The sequence below is a fragment of the Schistocerca serialis genome, chromosome 3 (genome assembly GCF_023864345.2).
Source record: "Schistocerca serialis cubense isolate TAMUIC-IGC-003099 chromosome 3, iqSchSeri2.2, whole genome shotgun sequence".
NCBI lineage: Eukaryota > Metazoa > Arthropoda > Insecta > Orthoptera > Acrididae > Schistocerca > Schistocerca serialis.
This window is the reverse complement of record NC_064640.1, coordinates 354,069,278-354,089,264: the sequence shown is the minus strand read 5'-3', so window position 1 is coordinate 354,089,264 and position 19,987 is coordinate 354,069,278. Positions and strand designations below refer to the sequence as shown.

Below are 19,987 nucleotides of genomic sequence, written 5' to 3'. Positions count from 1 at the left end.
CAGAGAGACAGGAACTGTCGATGACATGCTTCGCTCAGGCCACCCAAGGGCTACTACTGCAGTGCATGACCGCTACCTACGGATTATGGTTCGGAGGAACCCTGACAGCAACGCCACCATGTTGAATAATGCTTTTCGTGTAGCCACAGGACGTCGTGTTACCACTTAAACTGTGCGCAACAGGCTGCATGAAGCACAACTTCACTCCCAACGTCCATGGCAAGGTCCATCTTTGCACCCACGACACCATGCAGCTTGGTACAGATGAGCCCAACAACATACCGAATGGACCGCTCAGGATTGGTATCATGTTCCCTTCGCCGATGAGTGTCGCATATGCCTTCAACCAGACAATCGTCAGAGACGTGTTTGGAGGCAACCCGGTCAGGCTGAACGCCTGAGACACACTGTCCAGCGAGTGCAGCAAAGTGGAGGTTTGGTTCAAATGGCTCTGAGCGCTATGGGACTCAACTGCTGTGGTCATAAGTCCCCTAGAACTTAGAACTACTTAAACTTAACTAACCCAAGGAAATCACACACATCCATGCCCGAGGCAGGATTCGAACCTGCGACCGCAGCGGTCGTGCGGTTCCAGACTGTAGCGCCTTTAACCGCTCGGCCACTCCGGCCGGCTAAAGTGGAGGTTTCCTGCTGTTTTGGGGTGGCATTATGTGGGGCCGACGTACGCTGCTGGTGGTCATGGAAGGTGCCGTCACGGCTGTACGATACGTGAATGCCATCCTCTGACCGATAGTGCAACCATATCGGCAGCATATTGGCGAGGCATTCGTCTTCATGGACGACAATCCGCGCCCCCATCGCGCAAATCTTGTGTATGACTTCCTTCAGGACAATAACATCGCTCGAGTAGAGTGACCAGCATGTTCTCCAGACATGAACCCAATCGAACACGCCTGGGATAGATTGAAAAGGGCTGTTTATGGACGACATGACCCAGCAACCTCTCTGAGCCGAATCGCAGTTGAGGAGTGGGACAATCTGGACCAACAGTGCCTTGATGAACTTGTCGATAGTATGCTACGACGAATACCGGCATGTAACAATGCAAGAGGACGTGATACTGGGTATTGGAGGCACCGGTGTGTACAGCAATCTGGACCACCAATTCTGAATGTCTCGCTGTATGGTACTACAACATGCAATGTATGGTTTCCATGAGCAATAAAAAGGGTGGAAATGATGTTTATGTTGATCTCTATTCTAATTTTCTGTACAGTTTCCGGAACACTCGAAACCGGGGCGATGCAAAACTTTTTTTGACGTGTGCATTTTTTTTTTTTACGGTTTGTAACAGAAAGTAACAGCTGTAATGCAGGGAAACCTTAAGAACACAGCGTTAAACAGAAATTTGAAGTATTTGACAAGCTAAAAAGTATTCCTTGGAATCACACAAAAATAGAAAAATAGGTAAAAACGACGTCTACAAAGTCTCGGTTATGAGGCAGTGTTGGACAAAACCTCAGGTTTACTTTGATTGCCATCAGCATCGTCGTCTGAATTGCATAACAGCATCTGTGTTTCTCTTTAACTTCTAGTAGGCAAATTATTACATCTAGCTTTCGTCAATAACGCGCCGCGGAGATGTAACATACCTAGCGTCCAGATATAAACTGTTAAACTTCCTTATTTGACATATATCATGCACATGATCCATGCAATACTAAGTTGATAGCCCGTCTATGATGGTATATATTCGACGACTTCTTTAACCCTTTCACGTGATGGTTGCGGCGTGCGCTGTGGACGAGCGCGAGTCCCGACCGGCCGTGCTAGCTGTACGGCGCATTTTTCACGCTGCCCGCGGCGCCACTCTGTCCTGCTTTCACGCTCGTAGTGTATCACAATTATTGGACATTTTATTGAATATTTATTCGGGAAAATATTTATACAAATCACACATGTTTTTGATATTGTGTGTCATGTCTGTGCACAAATCCAAGTCTGGGGATGTCACTGGAACAGCTGGAGTAGCACGTGTACCTGATGTAGAGGAAGCCACAATAGGTGTTTCATGTTCGTCGTCAGATTCGGACGATGATTCAGAGTCACTACCCGGTATGAGAGAAAGAGCGTCCTCCACAGTATATCGCTTATCTGCCACACCACTTCTAGTACAAACTGAGGTTAACAACACGTCACTTCAGATTCGAAACGTGGCGGGAAATGAGCAGTCAACTGAAGCGAAACCAACGTTTTGTAACTGAATGCAACTGCCATCTAGTGACACTTGTCAACTACAGACATTGAACAAACCCGCTAGTGATGCACGCAGGTAAGTCAAACTTCCAGACAAGTCGAGCGTAGTGAAGCGGAGCGGAACTGCTACATCATTCCACCGGCTGGGCCGCACTCGACTGCTGCAGTCCACCGACTGAACGACACATTTACTCCCGACTTCTACAGAAGTTCACCATAGCGAAAAGGTTAATACTTCCAGCACTGAAATGCGTGAACAAGAATTTTCGTGCCGGCCGGATTGGCCGTGCGGTTCTAGGCGCTACAGTCTGGAACCGAGCGACCGCTACGGTCGCAGGTTCGAATCCTGCCTCGGGCATGGATGTGTGTGATGTCGTTAGGTTAGTTAGGTTTAATTAGTTCTAAGTTCTAGGCGACTGATGATCTCAGAAGTTAAGTCGCATAATGCTCAGAGCCATTTGAACCATTTGAAGAATTTTCGTGCGCCCAGACACAATCTCGTGTTTGTTCGTAAGATTGTGCTAAATAAAGCTTAGAAGTCCAACGATTTACTTTCAGGTGATAACAGCCCCCGTCATCGATGAAGTGTAGGAAGCATAGTCTCAAATTCCTACCGGTATTCCTGAGTCAGATGCCCAACGAGAAGATCCTGCCAGTGTAGCAACTACTGGGAAACTCTCGAATCCCGGCTTCCTTTGTAGGTTCGATCCATCACAACCTAATTGTAATTACTATAAAATTGAGTGAATAGAAACACTTTTGAACTTTAAAAGATAAAAATGATATTTTTAAAAAGAAACATGAAAATCAAAATTATGTGAGATTATAGGTATTGTATTTATATTTATAATTAATTTTGGGCTTTACCTCGTGATTGTATATCGTAAAAAGTAAAAAACTTTATCTTTCTATTCACTCCGGTAAAAGAGGGGTCAACAGAAAAAGTAGTGTTAATCTCATTATTACGAGGCCTGTTCAGAAAGTAAGCTCCGATTGATTGCCAAATTGAAACCACAGTGAACATCAGAAATGTTTTACTTGTAACAATTAGCTACACCTTTCAGCTGCTTCTCTACGTAGTCGCCGTTCTGACTTAGACTTTTGTCATAGCGTTGTACCAACTTTTCAATAGCCTCATCATAGAAGGCAGCCGCCAGTGCTTTCCGCCAATTCTCCACGCTGGCCTACACCTCGTTGTCTGTGTCAAAATGTTGTCTTCAAAGACAGCGGTTCATGTGACCAGAGATGAAACTCAGGGGGAGATAATTGCGGACTGTATTGTGGGTAATCTAACATTTCCATTTGAAAACGATGCAGGAGCATCTTCATTGCCCCTGCAGAATGCGGCTGAGAATTGTCGTGAAGACGAAACAGCACGACAGTTATGTAATGTTAGCTGCATAGCTTCAGGCGAAATTTCTCACCAGGCCCTCGTACTTGGCGGCAGACACTATTTTCTAGACATCTTTACGCACTCACTGCGAGCTCAGAAATGAGAAGAGCGACGTGATGCTAACTGGGGTTATACTAGAGACTCTACCCAACACATCTGTGCAAAGCTTTATCGGATTTTCATAGTCGTTTCCATTTCGCGACCGATCGGAGCTTACTTTCTGAACGCCCCTCGTATTTCCTATTTATTGGTCTTAGGGATGCCTCAAATGGCTCTAAGCACTATGGGACTTAACATCTAAGGTCATCAGTCCCCTAGACTTAGAACTACTTAAACCTAACTAACCTAAGCACATCACACACATCCATGGCCGAGGCAGGATTCGAACCTACGACCGTAGCAGCAGCGCGGTTACGGACTGAAGGGCCTAGAGCCGCTCGGTCACAGCGGCCGGCTCTTAGGGATGAATAGGGCTATCTCAGAATCTGTTCTTGATTTAGAAGAATAACAAAGAAATTTGATCTGGTTCAGCATAGTTTTATTTGACAGAAAAAGTAAAAAAATGTTGCATGAATTATACTTTTTGTTCTGTTTTCCAAATAAAAATTGTCATATCTCTAATTACTTTATTTTAACATGAAATTGATGAACTCGGCCTTTTTGTTTACACCTTAAGTCAGTGACATCATGTTTAAAAACCATGTCTCAATCTCAAGTCGTACCCCAGAAGTAACGAAGAGCTTTTGAACATCTCCTTGACTAAAAAAATGACTCATCTGTTAAAATAAACGCGTCTAATCGGCCTTTTTTCAATAAAATATCAACATAGCGTTGGCCTTCTAAATAAAAAATTGTGCATCCATACGATCTAAATGACTGCCTACTTTTCCATATACTTTAATCACTACCTAATGTCCTGGGTTGAGAACAGTGCCAGATGCTTCATTTCCGTCAAATTCTTTGTCTTCTTCTGAAGAAACTCTATCACTGTTTCTATTCACCCCAAAAGTTCTGAGAACAGAACCCTTCATTTTCAATTAGTCGGAAGACAAGACAGACTAAAGTATATTTTAAAACTGAACTTTTGGTTAACGAAGCGGGATTACAAATCTGCTTACCGTGCACTATTAAAACAACAGAATTTGTATTTGTAATTACAATTAAAGTTCGCAGTAAGCACATTCAGTAACACTTCCGATGTTTGTTATATAGTGATCAAAACGTGTATTGACAGTGTCGTCAGCTTTGAAATTCATAATCTCCCTGTTAAACTGGTTCAGTACCAAGGTGGACAAACCAACCTTTTAATGATGCTCCCATGTTTCCTTCTGACACGAAAACATAAAACTTTTTTAGAAGTTTAGATTCTATTCATCCCATTGTTTCTACTCACCCATTTAACGGTTCTCTAATTTGAAACTTCCTTTAGTCTTTTGCTATACTCCTGTTGCTGCTGATATTCATAATTATAAAGGCAGCTAAATACAGTGTACAACGCAAACTACGTGTCACAGACAGTAGTAAACTCCTCAGCAGTGTAGTTGCAGCAGGTACTTTTGTAATTGTTTCGTGTTCTTGTTCGTAGTTGCTACACCAGTCAGCGTCACACTGTCGTTGCACGTGCACGTTTCTGCATCTGAAATATTTTGAAACGTCAGAACAAGTTTGGCGTTATGCCCCAGTCGACATGAAAATTTTCAATTCGACCGCAAAACAGACAAAAAAAGCTGGAAGTTTCTACATGAGAATGCTATAGCTGTAGCTAGACAGAACACTCGACACGACAGAATGTTAGTTGTGAGCAGCCGTGGCTTGGGCGCCTCATCATTTGATTACGCTCGCCGCTCTCCGTGTTGGCTGCGTTGGGCGCATTTGACTGGTAGCGCCCCCTGCGCCAGGCTGCGCAGGCCCCGGCCCCCTCCGCCTCGGCTACCGACGGCGACGCGCAGTGTGCCGGCGTCCGCCTACGCAGTAGGTCGGCCGATGCTCCGCTCTCTAGTCGCGTAGTAACTCTTTCACATTTTCGTTTCAATTTTCGATTTAGGGTAACGGCAGCTGCTTAAACTAGAACTTAAAATGTAGATAACCCGCTTTCGTGCTTAGTCATTCGGAGACCCTCGAGCAGTCGAGTGAAAACCTAAAATACCGAATCGTGTGTGTGTGGTGTTGAACTTTGTATTTTTTACGCGGTAAACATTGGTTTTGTATTGAACAAGTAGATTCAGCAATGCCAGTTCGAAGAGGACACGTCGCTCCACGGACTACAATCATCGAGACAATTATACGAAAATTTGACACTCATAGTAAGTACACGATTTTATGACTTTAAGAGTTGGTATCTATTCAGTCATTAACGACAACTGATACAGATATCGAGTGTGCTCAGCGCCAAATTACGTGCTGCCCTGGTACAGATATAGCTGTGTAACGGTGTATCATTCGCAAGCGATTCCTGAGTGTGCTCTAAATAAACTGCGCGCTCGCAATAAACCGAGGGCGCATTCTTAATTGCGTAAGCGAGCCTTTCCCCTGACTTTTGTCTAGAGGCTTTTTTGCTTAGTCGTTATATTATTTTATGCGCCTTCTGAGACGGTTATTTTTAAGTTATTTCGTAGTTTATTTTCACAATAGCTTATTGGTCAGATGAGAAAGAAACATGTATAAGAGTAAATTTTGAGCCTTCAATTAAACATATTTCCAATTCTGTGCTGAAGCCTTTTAGCATTCTACCGTGTGTTCGTTGTTCCTGAAATTTCAAAGAATAAAGATTTAAAACGACGGAAGTCATCTCTCTTTAAGCAAAAGGGTATATGTCATTTCCAACTGTATGACGTGCGTGATCCGATTATTAAGAGTGGCGCAGTTACGTGCGCGTCAGCTGCTGTAAATGTCAGGTCTGAATTGAGGTATTTACCGGGACCGGCGCATTACAAATTTCATTCGTTAGAAATGTGCTTTTGCAAAATGTGACCCATGTTTACTTCAGTTAAGCTCTGCAAATTAGTCTTTTTGAGTATTTGCAAAGAGTTCAAGGAAGTATTAGCCGAACAAAAATCAGTTATATTGAATTAATTTTCTAAGGTTAAAGAAAAATGTGTTTTACACTACAGTCTAGATTTACTTATAGTCACTCGCTGAAATCTGCAATCCAAACCGCAATTAGTACTGCTATTTTGTAAAATAACAGCATTTGTAGAGAAACGTTACTTATGGAATACAAAAAAATTTATATAGATAGCAGCAATCAGCCATAATTTGGTTGTAAGTAACTTTATGCAAAAAATACCTTTACTCGTTTGGAATTTACCAAATTCATGGTCAGCGACTATTTACTAAGTTTGTTAGTCACGTATGTGAAACAAGCAGCATGAGACTTTTTGACGAAATAAGTGTGTAACCCCTGTTAAGGTGAATTAATTAGAATTCGAAACTAGCAACATAGGTTTTCAAGTAAAAAGATGTAAAATCAAGTTGTGACTGACTCATACTTTCCATTACAATCGTTCTGATTTAGTGCACCTACGTGAGACTGTGATATTTATTTCAATATGTCTGCTTCTAGTGATTTCTTTTTGACATATTGCGACCCGAACATATAACTGCGCCCCCTGTCTTTTGGCATCCTGCAGAAGATGTAACAGATGAGTGTAATACAGAATAGTTTGATGGTTCTGGTTGTTTTCAATGGCCGTGGCTCTAAAGATTCCACATATAGTACTTTTACTTTCGCTATACAACGCTCACTCCTAAATCGCAGGTTAATGTTTAATTGTTGCGAGGCACCAGTAGTTTTATCACATTGTTTACTTCACAGGTGCAGAGTGAGACAACTACTTCTCTCGAAACCTCCGCAGCTTCATCGTGTGTGCGCCTCATAATTTGTGCTTGATGAATATATTTAGCTTCTTCATGAAAATTAGTAATTGAATGTTTGCTGAGATTTTCGCAAGATGAAAAAAATTTTCATGTGAGGTGCACAATTTTATTTAATACAAAAAGTATAATGATTTCAGGTGGACACAGAAACTTAATTAAAAGTATAAATATCCACCTGTGCACCAGTTTTATCCTTCTGAATAGTCAATTTTATGCAGTTGTGGGATAAGCGAATTGTAAATGAGAAATCGTGAAAGTAAAGTTCTTTCGTTTGCTAGAGGAGTTGGTTGTCTTTTGCATGAAAGAGACATATTTTTCTCTGGATGCATTGTTTTACGCAGTCATCTGAAACAGTTGCAAAGGCGCTGTTCTGTGCAGGGCTGACAGTAGTAGCTCGCAGTTTAATTGTTGTTGTTAACAACGAAGAATGAACTAAAGTTCACATTAAATGCGTCGTTAAGAAAGTTCTAGGTGGTCTAAAAACAGAAATGTAGAATGTTTCAAACTCGTGTCACCCCCTCTCGCTCTCTGTCCTCCCCTGTCCTCCTTTAACAATAAGCTGTGTGAAACCAAGTTGACAGCGAACAACGATAAACTCGGCAGATATATTCGCTCCGTTACATTAAATTAAAAATTGTGTCAATGGAACATAAGCGCGAGTCGCAGCTATTAAAATTTATTTAGAATAAAAACTTCCAGTTATTACCATTTATGAACGACTTTTACAGGAAGAAAAGTTTCCACATTATTGTCTCAAGGAATAAAATTACAAGTACATTTTTACCTGCTTTGCTTAGGAATTTCTTATTTGCATCCTTCTTCGTTTATGTGGAAGAAAACTGTATTTTCACGCCAAAGACATTAATACAGCTTCAGTAACTTTTATCTGATATGCAACCGCATCGTCAGGTTGTCGACTAATACTGCAAGTGGTCTCCGCCAAAATTTTATAGACACTGGCAACGGCCGTGAAAGCCAATACAGTGTCAGGATACTCGATGTGTTGTTTTATTTGAGTGTTGTGCAGTTGACGTCGAATGAAATAATATTAATACTTAGTAGTTTTACGTTCCGGCGACTACAAATGGTTCAAATGGCTCTGAGCACTATGGGACTCAACTGCTGTGGTCATCAGTCCCCTAGAACTTAGAACTACTTAAACCTAACTAACCTAAGGACATCACACACATCCATGCCCGAGGCAGGATTCGAACCTGCGACCGTAGCAGCAGCGCGGCTCCGGACTGGAGCGCCTAGAACCGCACGACCACCGCGGCCGGCCCGGCGACTACAACAGTTAACTTTATTGTACTTCATATTTGGCAAGATGGTGATAAAAATATCGAGGATACGAATTACACATTCTGATACAGGGATATCGCTGACAACCCGCTTCTCTGTTCTATACATAAACAGGCGTGTTCCAAGTATTAACAAGTGTAGGATTGGCTAATTGACACGGTAACTATTAATTTGGCAAAGCCATCCTAGATGATTCACTGTTAGCTTGCGTCATTTAAAGCAACTGAATCTACGTGTACATCCACGTACCTACTCCGCAAGCCACTGTGTGGTGCATGGTGGAGGGTACCACGCACCGCTACAAATCATTTCCTTTCGTATTAGACTCGGAAATAGAGCGAGGAAAAAGCGACTGTCTATAACTGTCTGTAAAACCCCTAATTTCTCTAATCACATCTTCGTGGCCCATCCGCGAAATGTACGTTGACGTCAGTCGTCCTTAAATCCCAGTGCTCTAAATTCCCTCAGCAGAGCTTCGCGAAAAGAACGTCGCCTTTCCTGTAGGGATACCCATTTTAGTTCACGAAGCATCTCCGTAATACTTGGGTGCTGATCGAACCCATCGGTAACAGATCTAGCAACACGCCTCTGAAATGCTTCGATATCTTTCTTTAATTCGACAAGGTGGGGGTCCCAAACACTCGAGCAGTACTCAAGAATGGGTCGAAATCGTGTTGTATACGCCATCTCCTTTATGTACGAGCTACACTTCCCAAAAATTCTTCGAATAAAATTAAGCCCGCCACTCGCCTTCCCTACTACCAATCTGATATGCTCGTTCCATTCATAACGCTTTGCAGCGTTACTCCTAGACATCTAATCGATGCGACCGTCAAGCAGCACACTGCCGATGCTGTAATCGAACGTCACTGGATTGTTTTTCCCGCGCATACGCGTTAACTTACATTTCTCTTCACTTAGCGCAAGCTGCCATTCATCACATCTACTAGAAATTCTGTCAAAGTCCGCTTGTATCCTCCTGCAGTCACTCAACGACGACACCTTCCCGTGCACCACAGCTTCATCAACAAGTAGCCTAAGTTGCTGCTCACCCTGTCCGTCAGGTCATTTATGTATATAGAGAATTAGAGCGAACCTATCTCCCTTTCTTGGGGCACTCCTGACTATACCCTAGTTTCTGATGAACACTCGCCGTCTACGACAACATACTGGTTGATTTGATTACTTATGAAGTCTTCGAGTCACATATCTGGGAACCTAATCGTTATACTCGGACCTTCGTCAACACTCTACCGTGAGTTACCGTGTCAAACGCTTTCCTCTGACGTCGAGAGATTTTGTATAATGCGTGTACTTCTTTCCTGTTTACACCTTTAAATTTTCTCTACATTCTACAGATAAAATAATCATTTAAGAGGTATCGAAGCAGTTGAGGAATTTTAAGATGGTAGGCCATCTCTCATATTTTCTATACACTTTTAAGAAGTTAGTTCGGCCATGTGAGTTAATTATGCCACCTAATTAACAGCTGTGGCATGTAAATGATCTGTCTGGAACTGCCATTTAGCCATGGGGTTTAACTATACATGCGCCCTTGTCGCTGGTTGGTCTAATACTTGTTCAGAAGTATTGTTGCGGCTTGTTTGTGCTATGGAACACATTACAAAATAGCTGAGTTTCAGCATAGTCACAATAACGATTACGTACCATCAACATCATTGCTACTGCATCGCAAATAGTGTGCTTATGTGCTTTAACAGTGGCTAGTGTTAGGTGATTACGGGAAGTTTGATACTCGCACAGAGACTAACATCTTTAAGTGCACTGGGACCCCCGAGTATCAGTTTAGTCGCAGAGAAGCTCTTCATACCTTCATGTATCGGACTAAGATTGTTTGTAAAGGGCACGAATAACTCGTGCGTGGATCGGAGAAGGCGAGTAAGCCTATTGCAGCACTTGCGTGAAGCAGCTGATTGTGCAAGTGGAGCAATTGAACAATAACAACAACAAAGAGAAGCGAAGAGTTTCATTTCGTTTTGATACACGAGTTTTCCGATGCTTTGGTAATTATATTCTGTTATTACTTTTCTCTGTGACGTTTCAGTTACGTGGCACAAAAAGAAAAGGCGGGGTTATAATACAAGCTAAAACTAAAATACAATGCTTCATTCATTTTATTTTTAAATTATGATTCTGTTTCCAGTTATATTAAGAGAAGTCATACGCTGCAAGGCTCCATTGCTGAATTCGTGGAGCGACGATCCATACTCTCACTGTCTCTCATTTACTTTTACACACAAATTGCTGGTCGCAGTATTGGAGAATTCGCTCAGATGTGGCAACTCATGGACTTGGGCGGACATTTTTTTTAATGATTGAGAATGTAAGAATCTTTTTGTTGATGCCACAAATAAAGAGACTGAAATATTGACTTCATTACACATATTCACATGCTATTCTGTACAGTATACCCGTCGTGGAAAATCAGTAAATTTTTGAGCTACTTCTCTCATCATTGTAAACTAATAAGGGTTCTAAAAATAAAAAAATGCTTTGATTGAAGATTGTGGAAGCGTCTGTTTTTATGGAAACGCTTAGTTTATACTAATGGGAGTAGCAACGCAAAAAATTACTGATCTTCCGCGACGATTGTACTTAACAAAATAGCAGAAGAACATATTTAATGAAGTAAATATTTATGTCACATATCACACAGTAAGTGGTATTCGGGGAACTTTCTGACTGATACACAATGGGCAACACACTGCTTCAGCAATTACATACGATGCGTAGCAAAAGATTCCCGAGTAGGTTTAGGAAATTTTTGTCTATAATTAGATGGTGCAATGTACGTATAAAATACTTTAGAACGTACATAAATATAGTAACTAAATTCATCATTAATCTTTTTTTCCAACTTTGAGGTAGTAGTGGATATCATCCTATACTTCTGTATTTCATTCCTGCAGAAATTTATTAGTAAATAGCCGTGGATGGACAGGGAAAACGCAATATTCAGCACTGAATATCCTGCTTTTGTATGAGTCATTTATTCTTCATTGAGCCGTTGTAATTTGAAATTCAGCCTACCAGAGTGACACAGAAAACAATATGGCTAAGCGTAAGCATTTGTCATTCCCTGCAGGAGCCTAAGGAGACCTAGCAACTTTACCCTCATGCTTGTTACTCAGAGTCGAAAAGAAGCATATACTTAAAGAAATTTATTTTCCTCCTTTAAAAACTATATAATATTCCAAAACATAGATAACATTCTGGTGGCCATATTAATTACAGAATTGTCAGATTTATTTAAATAATTTTAGGAGTTCTTCTAAGCAGTGGAGAGGCTAGAGATCGCACTAAAATCTAACCTTAACCTTTATCCACGGAGAGCAAACCGAGGTGTAACAATGAGCAGCGCATGCATCACTGCAGAGTTGTCCTAAGTTAACAGGAGACGTCCTCCTAGTACTAAAATTACGCGTCATTAACAAAATGAGCACAAAGCACTCGGACTTCTTGAATTATAGTTTGCTTAGTGTCGCGTTACCATTGTCCACTTAAAATTTCTCTTGGAAATGATACACTCTCTTCTAGACTACGAGACTAAATATTACTTCACGGAAACTAAAAGCAGTTAGCGGCCATATGTTTGAACCTGCACGTGTAAAAGTCTGAAAACTTGGCGACCAGTGTAACATGCTTATTCACAGCACTGAACTGTCATCATCCGTGGCAGTGGCTAGATTGGACTGTGTAAAAATTGGGACTTTGTACGGGCGCTGATGACTACACAGTTGAGCGCCCCACAAACGGTTCAAACGGCTCTGAGCACTATGGGACTTAACATCTATGGTTATCAGTCCCCTAGAACTTAGAACTACTTAAACCTAACTAACCTAAGGACATCACACAACACCCAGTCATCGCCCCACAAACCAAACATCATCATCATCATCATCAACAACAACAACACACACGGAGTCGCCTGTTGGTCAGATGCAGTATCGATATCTGCAGGAGCAATTGCTGAATCACTGGTCCGTGCAAATCCATTACTTCTCTACACGTCGCCACCTGAAATCGTTTAAAATTAAATGACTCGATGGAGTTCCGATATTAGCCCTTGCTTCTAGGCAGTTTGACAAGGCGCTGCTGGACTGGTGAAGGAAACTGATATTTTATTGTTTACGAAGGTCATCGTGCGAATAATGATTAACGAACATAGTTGGTGTCTGCTGCACTCCTGCTTGTTAACCATGTGCGTTTCCGAAAGTTGTGCTCTGATTAGCACAATGGAGCAAAAGGCGGCTTCAGATCCTTGATCAGTTATACGATGTAGTTTTTCCCTGCTTTCCGTAAACTACTTCAGGTGATTTGGGGTTCGTTGCTTAAATGAACGCCGAACTATCTTTCCTTCCCCATTCTCGTTCTATCCGAACTAGTATTTCGCCTCTGAGTACGTCGACGGAACTTTCAAATCGACAATCGTTCCTTTATTTTTCTTAACTGAGGAGAGAACCTATAGAATTATTATATATGAATTAGAGGACACTCACAAAACACAGTTATTAGAAGAAAAAATATTAGACGTAGTGTCGGAAGGAAGTAGAACAAGTTTTTATGTCCGCCGGGCCTAAGTACAAGCTCGGATCGGGGGAGGGATGAGGAAGGAAATAGGCCGTGTCCTTTCCGAAGGCATTTACCTTAAGCGATTTAGGAAAACAGTGAAAAACCTAAATACAGAGATCTGAACCGCCGTCGTCATCACACCGACACAGGATGTTGAAGCACATACATCAAATTAAACTTAACATGGATGTCGAATGGAACGTTCGTGCAAAACGTTGTACATAGGAATCTAGGCAAGAGAAGAAACACTTCCTAGAGAAAAAAAAAACAGGTAAGCGAAAAATGGATCTGGACACGGAGTAAAAAGCGGATCCCTACACAGACTCTAAAGAAACAGCGTCAAGTGCGTTGCGCATCTTGGTCAGTAGTACTGAGGACGAAGCATATGGAATCAAATGGCAAACCTATCAGATACTTGAAGCTTGGAGCTAAGATTGGGGATAAACAGTTCAATCAACCAAACAGGAAATCGTGCACGGGAAAGTGTTTGAGTATGACAGCATATAATATTAGAAGAACTATATTAAATTTGAGCCGTGGAAGGTTCGTAAAATCAAGGTCGTTGTGTCTAATAAACATGAGTGGGAAGAAAAGATCCCGTTGCAAAAGAATAAGATGCATACTAAGAGCGTAAGACGGGAATAATAGAGGACCGCAGAGAAGAACAACTGGATGTATTCCGGGCATTCAACTTTTTCCACTTGACTGTTATCAAATGTATTTCTTTACGATCGCGACTTCGGCTATTATGCCAGCTGTCACGCCTGCTACAGGCGCAGTGATAAATGGAAGTGTAGTATTGTCATGAATTATTACATGTAGTGCAACGCCCTTTCGTGTAGATGCTGAGGAATCCTGTGTTATTGTTCAAATGGCACGGAATAAATGAATATTCTTGACACGGGAATAACGACTTTAAGAGAAAGGAATGTACCTTGACGCGCTTCATAGTGAAATATTGCGCAGGAATGGCACAATAGCCGAAACTATGATCGGAAAGAAATGCATTTAATAACATCGTAATACATTCAATTACTGCATTCACAAAATTCTTTAGGACTGTGGATGCAAGTAATTCAAATATAGGTGGATTCCGTAAAGATCGCCCACGTATGCATGGGGTTCTCTTCATCCACAGATGGAAGATAAGAAATTAATTACAAAACGTAAATACCAAGAGACTGACAAAGTGAATCAAAGTAGGCTGTTGTAGAAACGTGAACTCATAGGCATCGATAGGAAATTACACTCGTCGTTAGAAGCCTGTGCGAATGTATCGCTTTTGTTGTAGGCAATTCCACTGATGGGGCTGAGATGATCTGTGGTACTGTCTCCCTCATTTCAGACCTGGAATGTATCGTAATACAATAAACAGGGAAAGGAAAGAATAGATCAACCATTGCCGGTGACCACATCCCTGTTCCTTGCCAAATAAGTTTACACTAAGCACACGATTATATCACTGCACCAACATTTTATGCGAACGATTTAACTTTCTGGTTAAGTTTTTGTATCATCGAAGCGAATTTTCGTCAAGATCTGACACTTAGTGCTCTAGGATATTCGGTAGCTTGAAGCAATATTATTGATTCCGGAAAAAGTTTACTCCAGTTAACCGTGCTTTGATTATCACCAGAATGCTCTTATATGCTCGTATGTTGAATATGCTTGGTAGGTAGACAGTCTTTCAGCGTAATTCGTTGATACAAATTTGACGTATGTATGACGTCTGTTTAAGCTCGTGACATTCGTCAGCTTACGATGCTGACGGTGGAGGTGGCATGTCCGTGCTCTACTTCAGCTACTTTCTGCCGAAAATCCCTACAGAGTTATGTAACTTTGTAAATGGAGGTCAGGACTTCCAGTCACGTCATGTTTAATGTTTCTAAATGCGAATACCCCTTCTTGTCTGCTTCGCATTAAAGCGGTGTGGAGTTAGTGTGTTTCGACAGGTGTAAGTGCTGCAAAATGTTACATCTGCCAGCAAAGGACATGTTAGATGGCAGACGAATGTTCATGCGTAATAGGTGAGAAAAGTATGTCAAAAACCGAGGAGAGTTTGACAAAATCCGCACTTGGTTCTAGGCTGTAGGACGTTCTTTCTACACGGGGCTCGCGCTTTGTGTCAGTTCTGCTCTGCAGCAGGAAGAGTTGGAACAATCGTTCTGGAGTGGTTGTTCTGAATTAAACAGCCACCATCGAATATTCCTCCCCTGCCTTTCACAAACAGATTCGCAGAGAATGAATACTTTTATTGTGTGTGACCTCCGTAATTAATGTTAATAAGTGTTAATGATCCCTTCTCTAGTCGCCATCTTTGTGTCTAAGAATATTCTTACATTTTTCTATACATTTTCTGTTGGTATTTTACTTACCGCGCCTCGCCCTGACAGACTAAACCTGCTTGGTATCAGTAAATGGTAAACTTGGCGCAGTTTTAGGCGTCATTACTTAGTATGTGTCAGTAACGCGAGTATTGGTGGCTCAACATGTCTCCGACTTACGAAGAGTAAATTCCCGTGATCAAGACTTAATATTGAGTTATTGGTTATATCGATTACTAAATCTCTGTTACCTATCAATCAAGTAGTAGACTAGGTTGGTTGTTGTGCTGCAAGAGTCTGCACAACATTTCGCTGGTGGCCTTGGAAATATTTTCTTTGAGAATTTATTTTGTCAGGTTAATTGTGCATTGACCATTAGTACGTTTCTATTCATATTAGCTGCAGTATGTAGAGTATGTATCATTGGCAGAACTGAATCCCTAAGTCTGTATAAAGAATTGAAAGAATCCCATACCTAATCTGATTGCAGTATAAATGGTAAGCCGTTGAAGCGCCTAACGTCGTTGAAATTCCAGCTGGCAGCAGTACGAAGCGACATGAAATGGATCAAAGATGTAAAATCAACAGTAGAGACTAAGATCTGCTGTAAGGGTCCTGAGAAAGAATGGTGCATCAATAAAGAAAACAGAATGAAAAATGGTAGCGGAAGCAATTCAAGCGTAGGTCCTACTGCTCCGGTGTTTGAAGTCCGTTTTCAGCAGGTATGGCAGCATGTATCGAAGGAATTCAGAGGCGTTTTCGGTCAGTACAGCCCCTATAGAAATGTACTGCATATACTCAAGCAACTTAATTCTGTGAAAAACAGGCATCGCTGTGCTCGCAAAACCGTGTTGAGTAAATTTGGAAAACCCGGGAACTGAGGTAGACTGTTCAACACTTTTATTTTGCATTCATCATATATCTGACGTAGCCATCACGAAAATAATAGAGATTAGAGCATTTTTTTCAGCCCATACGCGAATGAAGTGGGACAATAAGGGGTTAATACTACTACAGGGTGTCATCCATAATACAGTGTGCAGTGGCTTGCGGAGCAGATATATGCGGAATTTCGCGCACGTCATCCGTCTACAAAGAGAATAACATTCGCGTGTTTATGTGCGTATTTCGTTAGTACGGCAGACAGGAATAAATACACTGCCATTCGCGCAGATTGGTTTGAGAAATTTCTTTGATGGGTACTTTTCAATACGGGACAAAGTCCTCTGGAATATTTAGCAGCTTCATCTGATGCCTGTGATACTGATATGAAATATGTAGTTCAAATTAGACTTGAGTTGGCACGTATTTCAATTTAAGAGGTAATAACAAACTTATCACAGATATGTAGAGTGTGGGGTGCATAAGGTAATTTTTAACTCTGTAACATAGCCACTCATCATCAAGTAGAAACCAATTTGGAATACTTACTTATCTGATTACATTACAGCTGCGAAGATGTACAAAAGCTTTATTTTACGAAACATTCAAGCTGTTTCATATTATTAATAATGTATACATCAGCTAGTTCTACTAAGAAATTATTCATTGGAGTAAGGGGGTTGACCACTAATAAATTCATTAAACTCCTCTGAAACTGAACTTTACCAATAACTAAACTTTTTATGGCGGTTGGTACGCTATAATGTGTGTACCTGAGTGATGGACACCTTTCTAGACCAAAGTAACTAATTTTAAATATTTGTATAGATTACTCGCATTTCTAGTACTGATGCCATGATCTGAGATGTTGGGTTCAAAACGGGGTATGTTACCCGTGACAAATTTCGTGAAGGATTAAATGTATTGCTAGCCATTAAAACTGCAACACCATGAAGAAGGCAAACAACAAAGCTTACAAAATGCGTGGATACGCACATAGTATGTAGGAGTAACGTCATATACGAGGTTATTCGGAAAGTAAGCTCCGATCGGTCGCTAAATGGAAACTGCAGTGAAAATCCAACGAAACTTCGCCCATATATGTTGGACAGTATGTCTAATATGCCCATCAATCGCGTCACGCCGCTCTTTTCAGTATGAGTGCACAGTGAGAACGTAAACATGCCTACAAAATAGTGACTCCCACGAAATTTGTGTGCCTCTTGAGAAATTTCTCCTGATTCCATGGCAACCCCACATAGCGTAACTTTCATGCATTTCCTTCTTTGTGACAATTTCTCGGCCGCAAACTGCAGGGTTAATGAGGACGTTCCTGCAGCGTTTTCGATGGGAAGTGTTTGATCACCCACGGTGCATTCTGGACTAGGCTCCCCATGATTTTCATCTCTGCTCTCATGAAGACCACATTTTGGCACTGACAACGAGCTGCGGACCAGCATAGATAATTGGCAAACAGCATAGGCGACTTCCTTCTGTGACGAGGGTTTTGGAAAGTTGGTACAACGTTGCGTCAGATGTCTAAGCCAGGGCGGCGACTATATAGAGAAGCAACCGGAAGGTGTAGCTAACTCTTACAAATAAAACATTTTTGATTTTCACTGTGGTTTCCATTTTGCGGCCAATTGTACCTTACTTTACGAATAAGCCTGTATATAACGTAAGCGGGTTTCTCATGGAGAAATCGCATTTTAATGTTTTATCTTTTATGAGAAGATCGTGTTGTGCCTCGCGTAAGGTGATATGTCTACCAGCACATACCGAAATTTGACAGTCGTAGTATCCTGACTTATTGAGACTGCGGTTTGTAGTTACGCAAAATTGCTACTCGCGTTGGTCAGGATCCCACACCTGTCATGCGAATATCGAATCGACGGGTTCAGCAACGCGATATTCAACGCCATGTAGAATCTCAACGGCCTCATGTGGCTAGCGCCGCAGAGAACGTATTGTTCGCTCGGCAGTGCAGGGTCATATAGCCATCTCATGTACCAGGGAACTTCAAAATGTAAGTTACACATTACTGTGGCAGCCCAGGTAACTGCACTCCAAAGTGACACAGGTACGTCACACTACTTTTAACATCGTCATCAAGTCTCTGTAATAATCTCCGTTCTGTGCGATAATCTTACGTTACCTTAAAAGGGGGAGCCTGTGTGCCCGCGTGGTACTACTCTACTGGTCGACGTCGGAGCCAACATATTGCTGCATAAATAACCTCCCCATCATCCACGTACTGCTTTCCGCGGAGTGCATCCTTCATTGGGACGAACAGATGGAAGTCGGAAGATACGAGATCCGGGCTGTAGGGTGGATGAGGAAGAACAGTCTCTTGAAGTTTTGTGTGCTCCTTTTGGGTGCATAGACTTGTTTGAGGCCTTGCGTTGTGGAGAAAGAGAAGTTCGTTTCCATTTTTGTGGCGACGAACAAGCGGAAGTTGTTTCTTCAAGCCGGCCGGAGTGGCCGTGCGGTTCTAGGCGCTACAGTCTGGAGCCGAGCGACCGCTACATTCGCAGGTTCGAATCCTGCCTCGGGCATGGATGTGTGTGATGTCCTTAGGTTAGTTAGGTTTAAGTAGTTCTAAGTTCTAGGAGACTGGTGACCTCATATGTTAAGTCCCATAGTGCTCAGAGCCATTTGAATCATTTGTTGTCGCGCCACTCCATTGATTGCCGTTTTGTTCCTGGTTCGAAGTCATGAACCCAAGTTTCATCGTCTATAAAGATGTTCGACAAAAAATTGTCAGGACCAGCTTTGTAAAGCGCAAGCAATTCCGTGCACATGGTCCTTCGTTGCACATTACGGTCTTCTGTTAGGAGGCGAGAAACCCAGCAGGCACACACCTTTAAATACCCCAACTGGCGGACGAGTGTGTCAGCGCTACTAACAGAGTCGTCCAATTATGCAGCGAGGTGTTTGGCGGTGATTCGTCGATCACGTCGAATGAGAGTGTCCGCACTGTCCAACATTGCATTAGTCACAGCTGTGTGCGGCCGGCCGACACGCCGGAGGTCGGACAGGAGTGCGCAATCTTGTTGTGATAATGACAGACGCCTCGCCCAACGACTCACCGTGCTTTTGTCTACTGCCATTTCTCCGTAGACATTCTGCAAGCCCCTATGAATATCTGCGATGCACTGGTTTTCTAGCAAAAGAACCGCAACGAAAGCTGTCTGATTGAAAAGCACTACGTATAGAGCCGCCACCAGTCGGAACTCCATCAAACTATGGGGGCTAAATTGTGAATATTCTCCGGTTTCCCACAACGAACGCCGTGTTACTTTATTCGTGGCTGTAATTTTCAGCAGCTGTAGCATATATTTCTTCAGGACAAAATTCAGTCGCCGGTTGGAAATATACTTTTATTAAGCTTTATCGGTTT

At 42.0% G+C, this 19,987-nt stretch overlaps 1 protein-coding gene across 3 annotated transcripts in view; it reads left to right on the top strand.

The window, feature by feature from the left end:
• Positions 1-5,571: 5,571 nt before the first annotated feature.
• The window catches only part of LOC126470160 (potassium voltage-gated channel subfamily H member 7-like), a 1,327,516-nt gene continuing 1,313,100 nt past the window's right edge, over positions 5,572-19,987 (top strand). For all 3 annotated transcript variants that reach the window (XM_050097785.1, XM_050097784.1, XM_050097783.1), the window contains exon 1: positions 5,572-5,913. In XM_050097785.1, the coding sequence (XP_049953742.1) occupies positions 5,838-5,913 (76 nt within the window). In that variant the 5' untranslated portion in view covers positions 5,572-5,837. The remainder of the gene's footprint in view (positions 5,914-19,987) is intronic.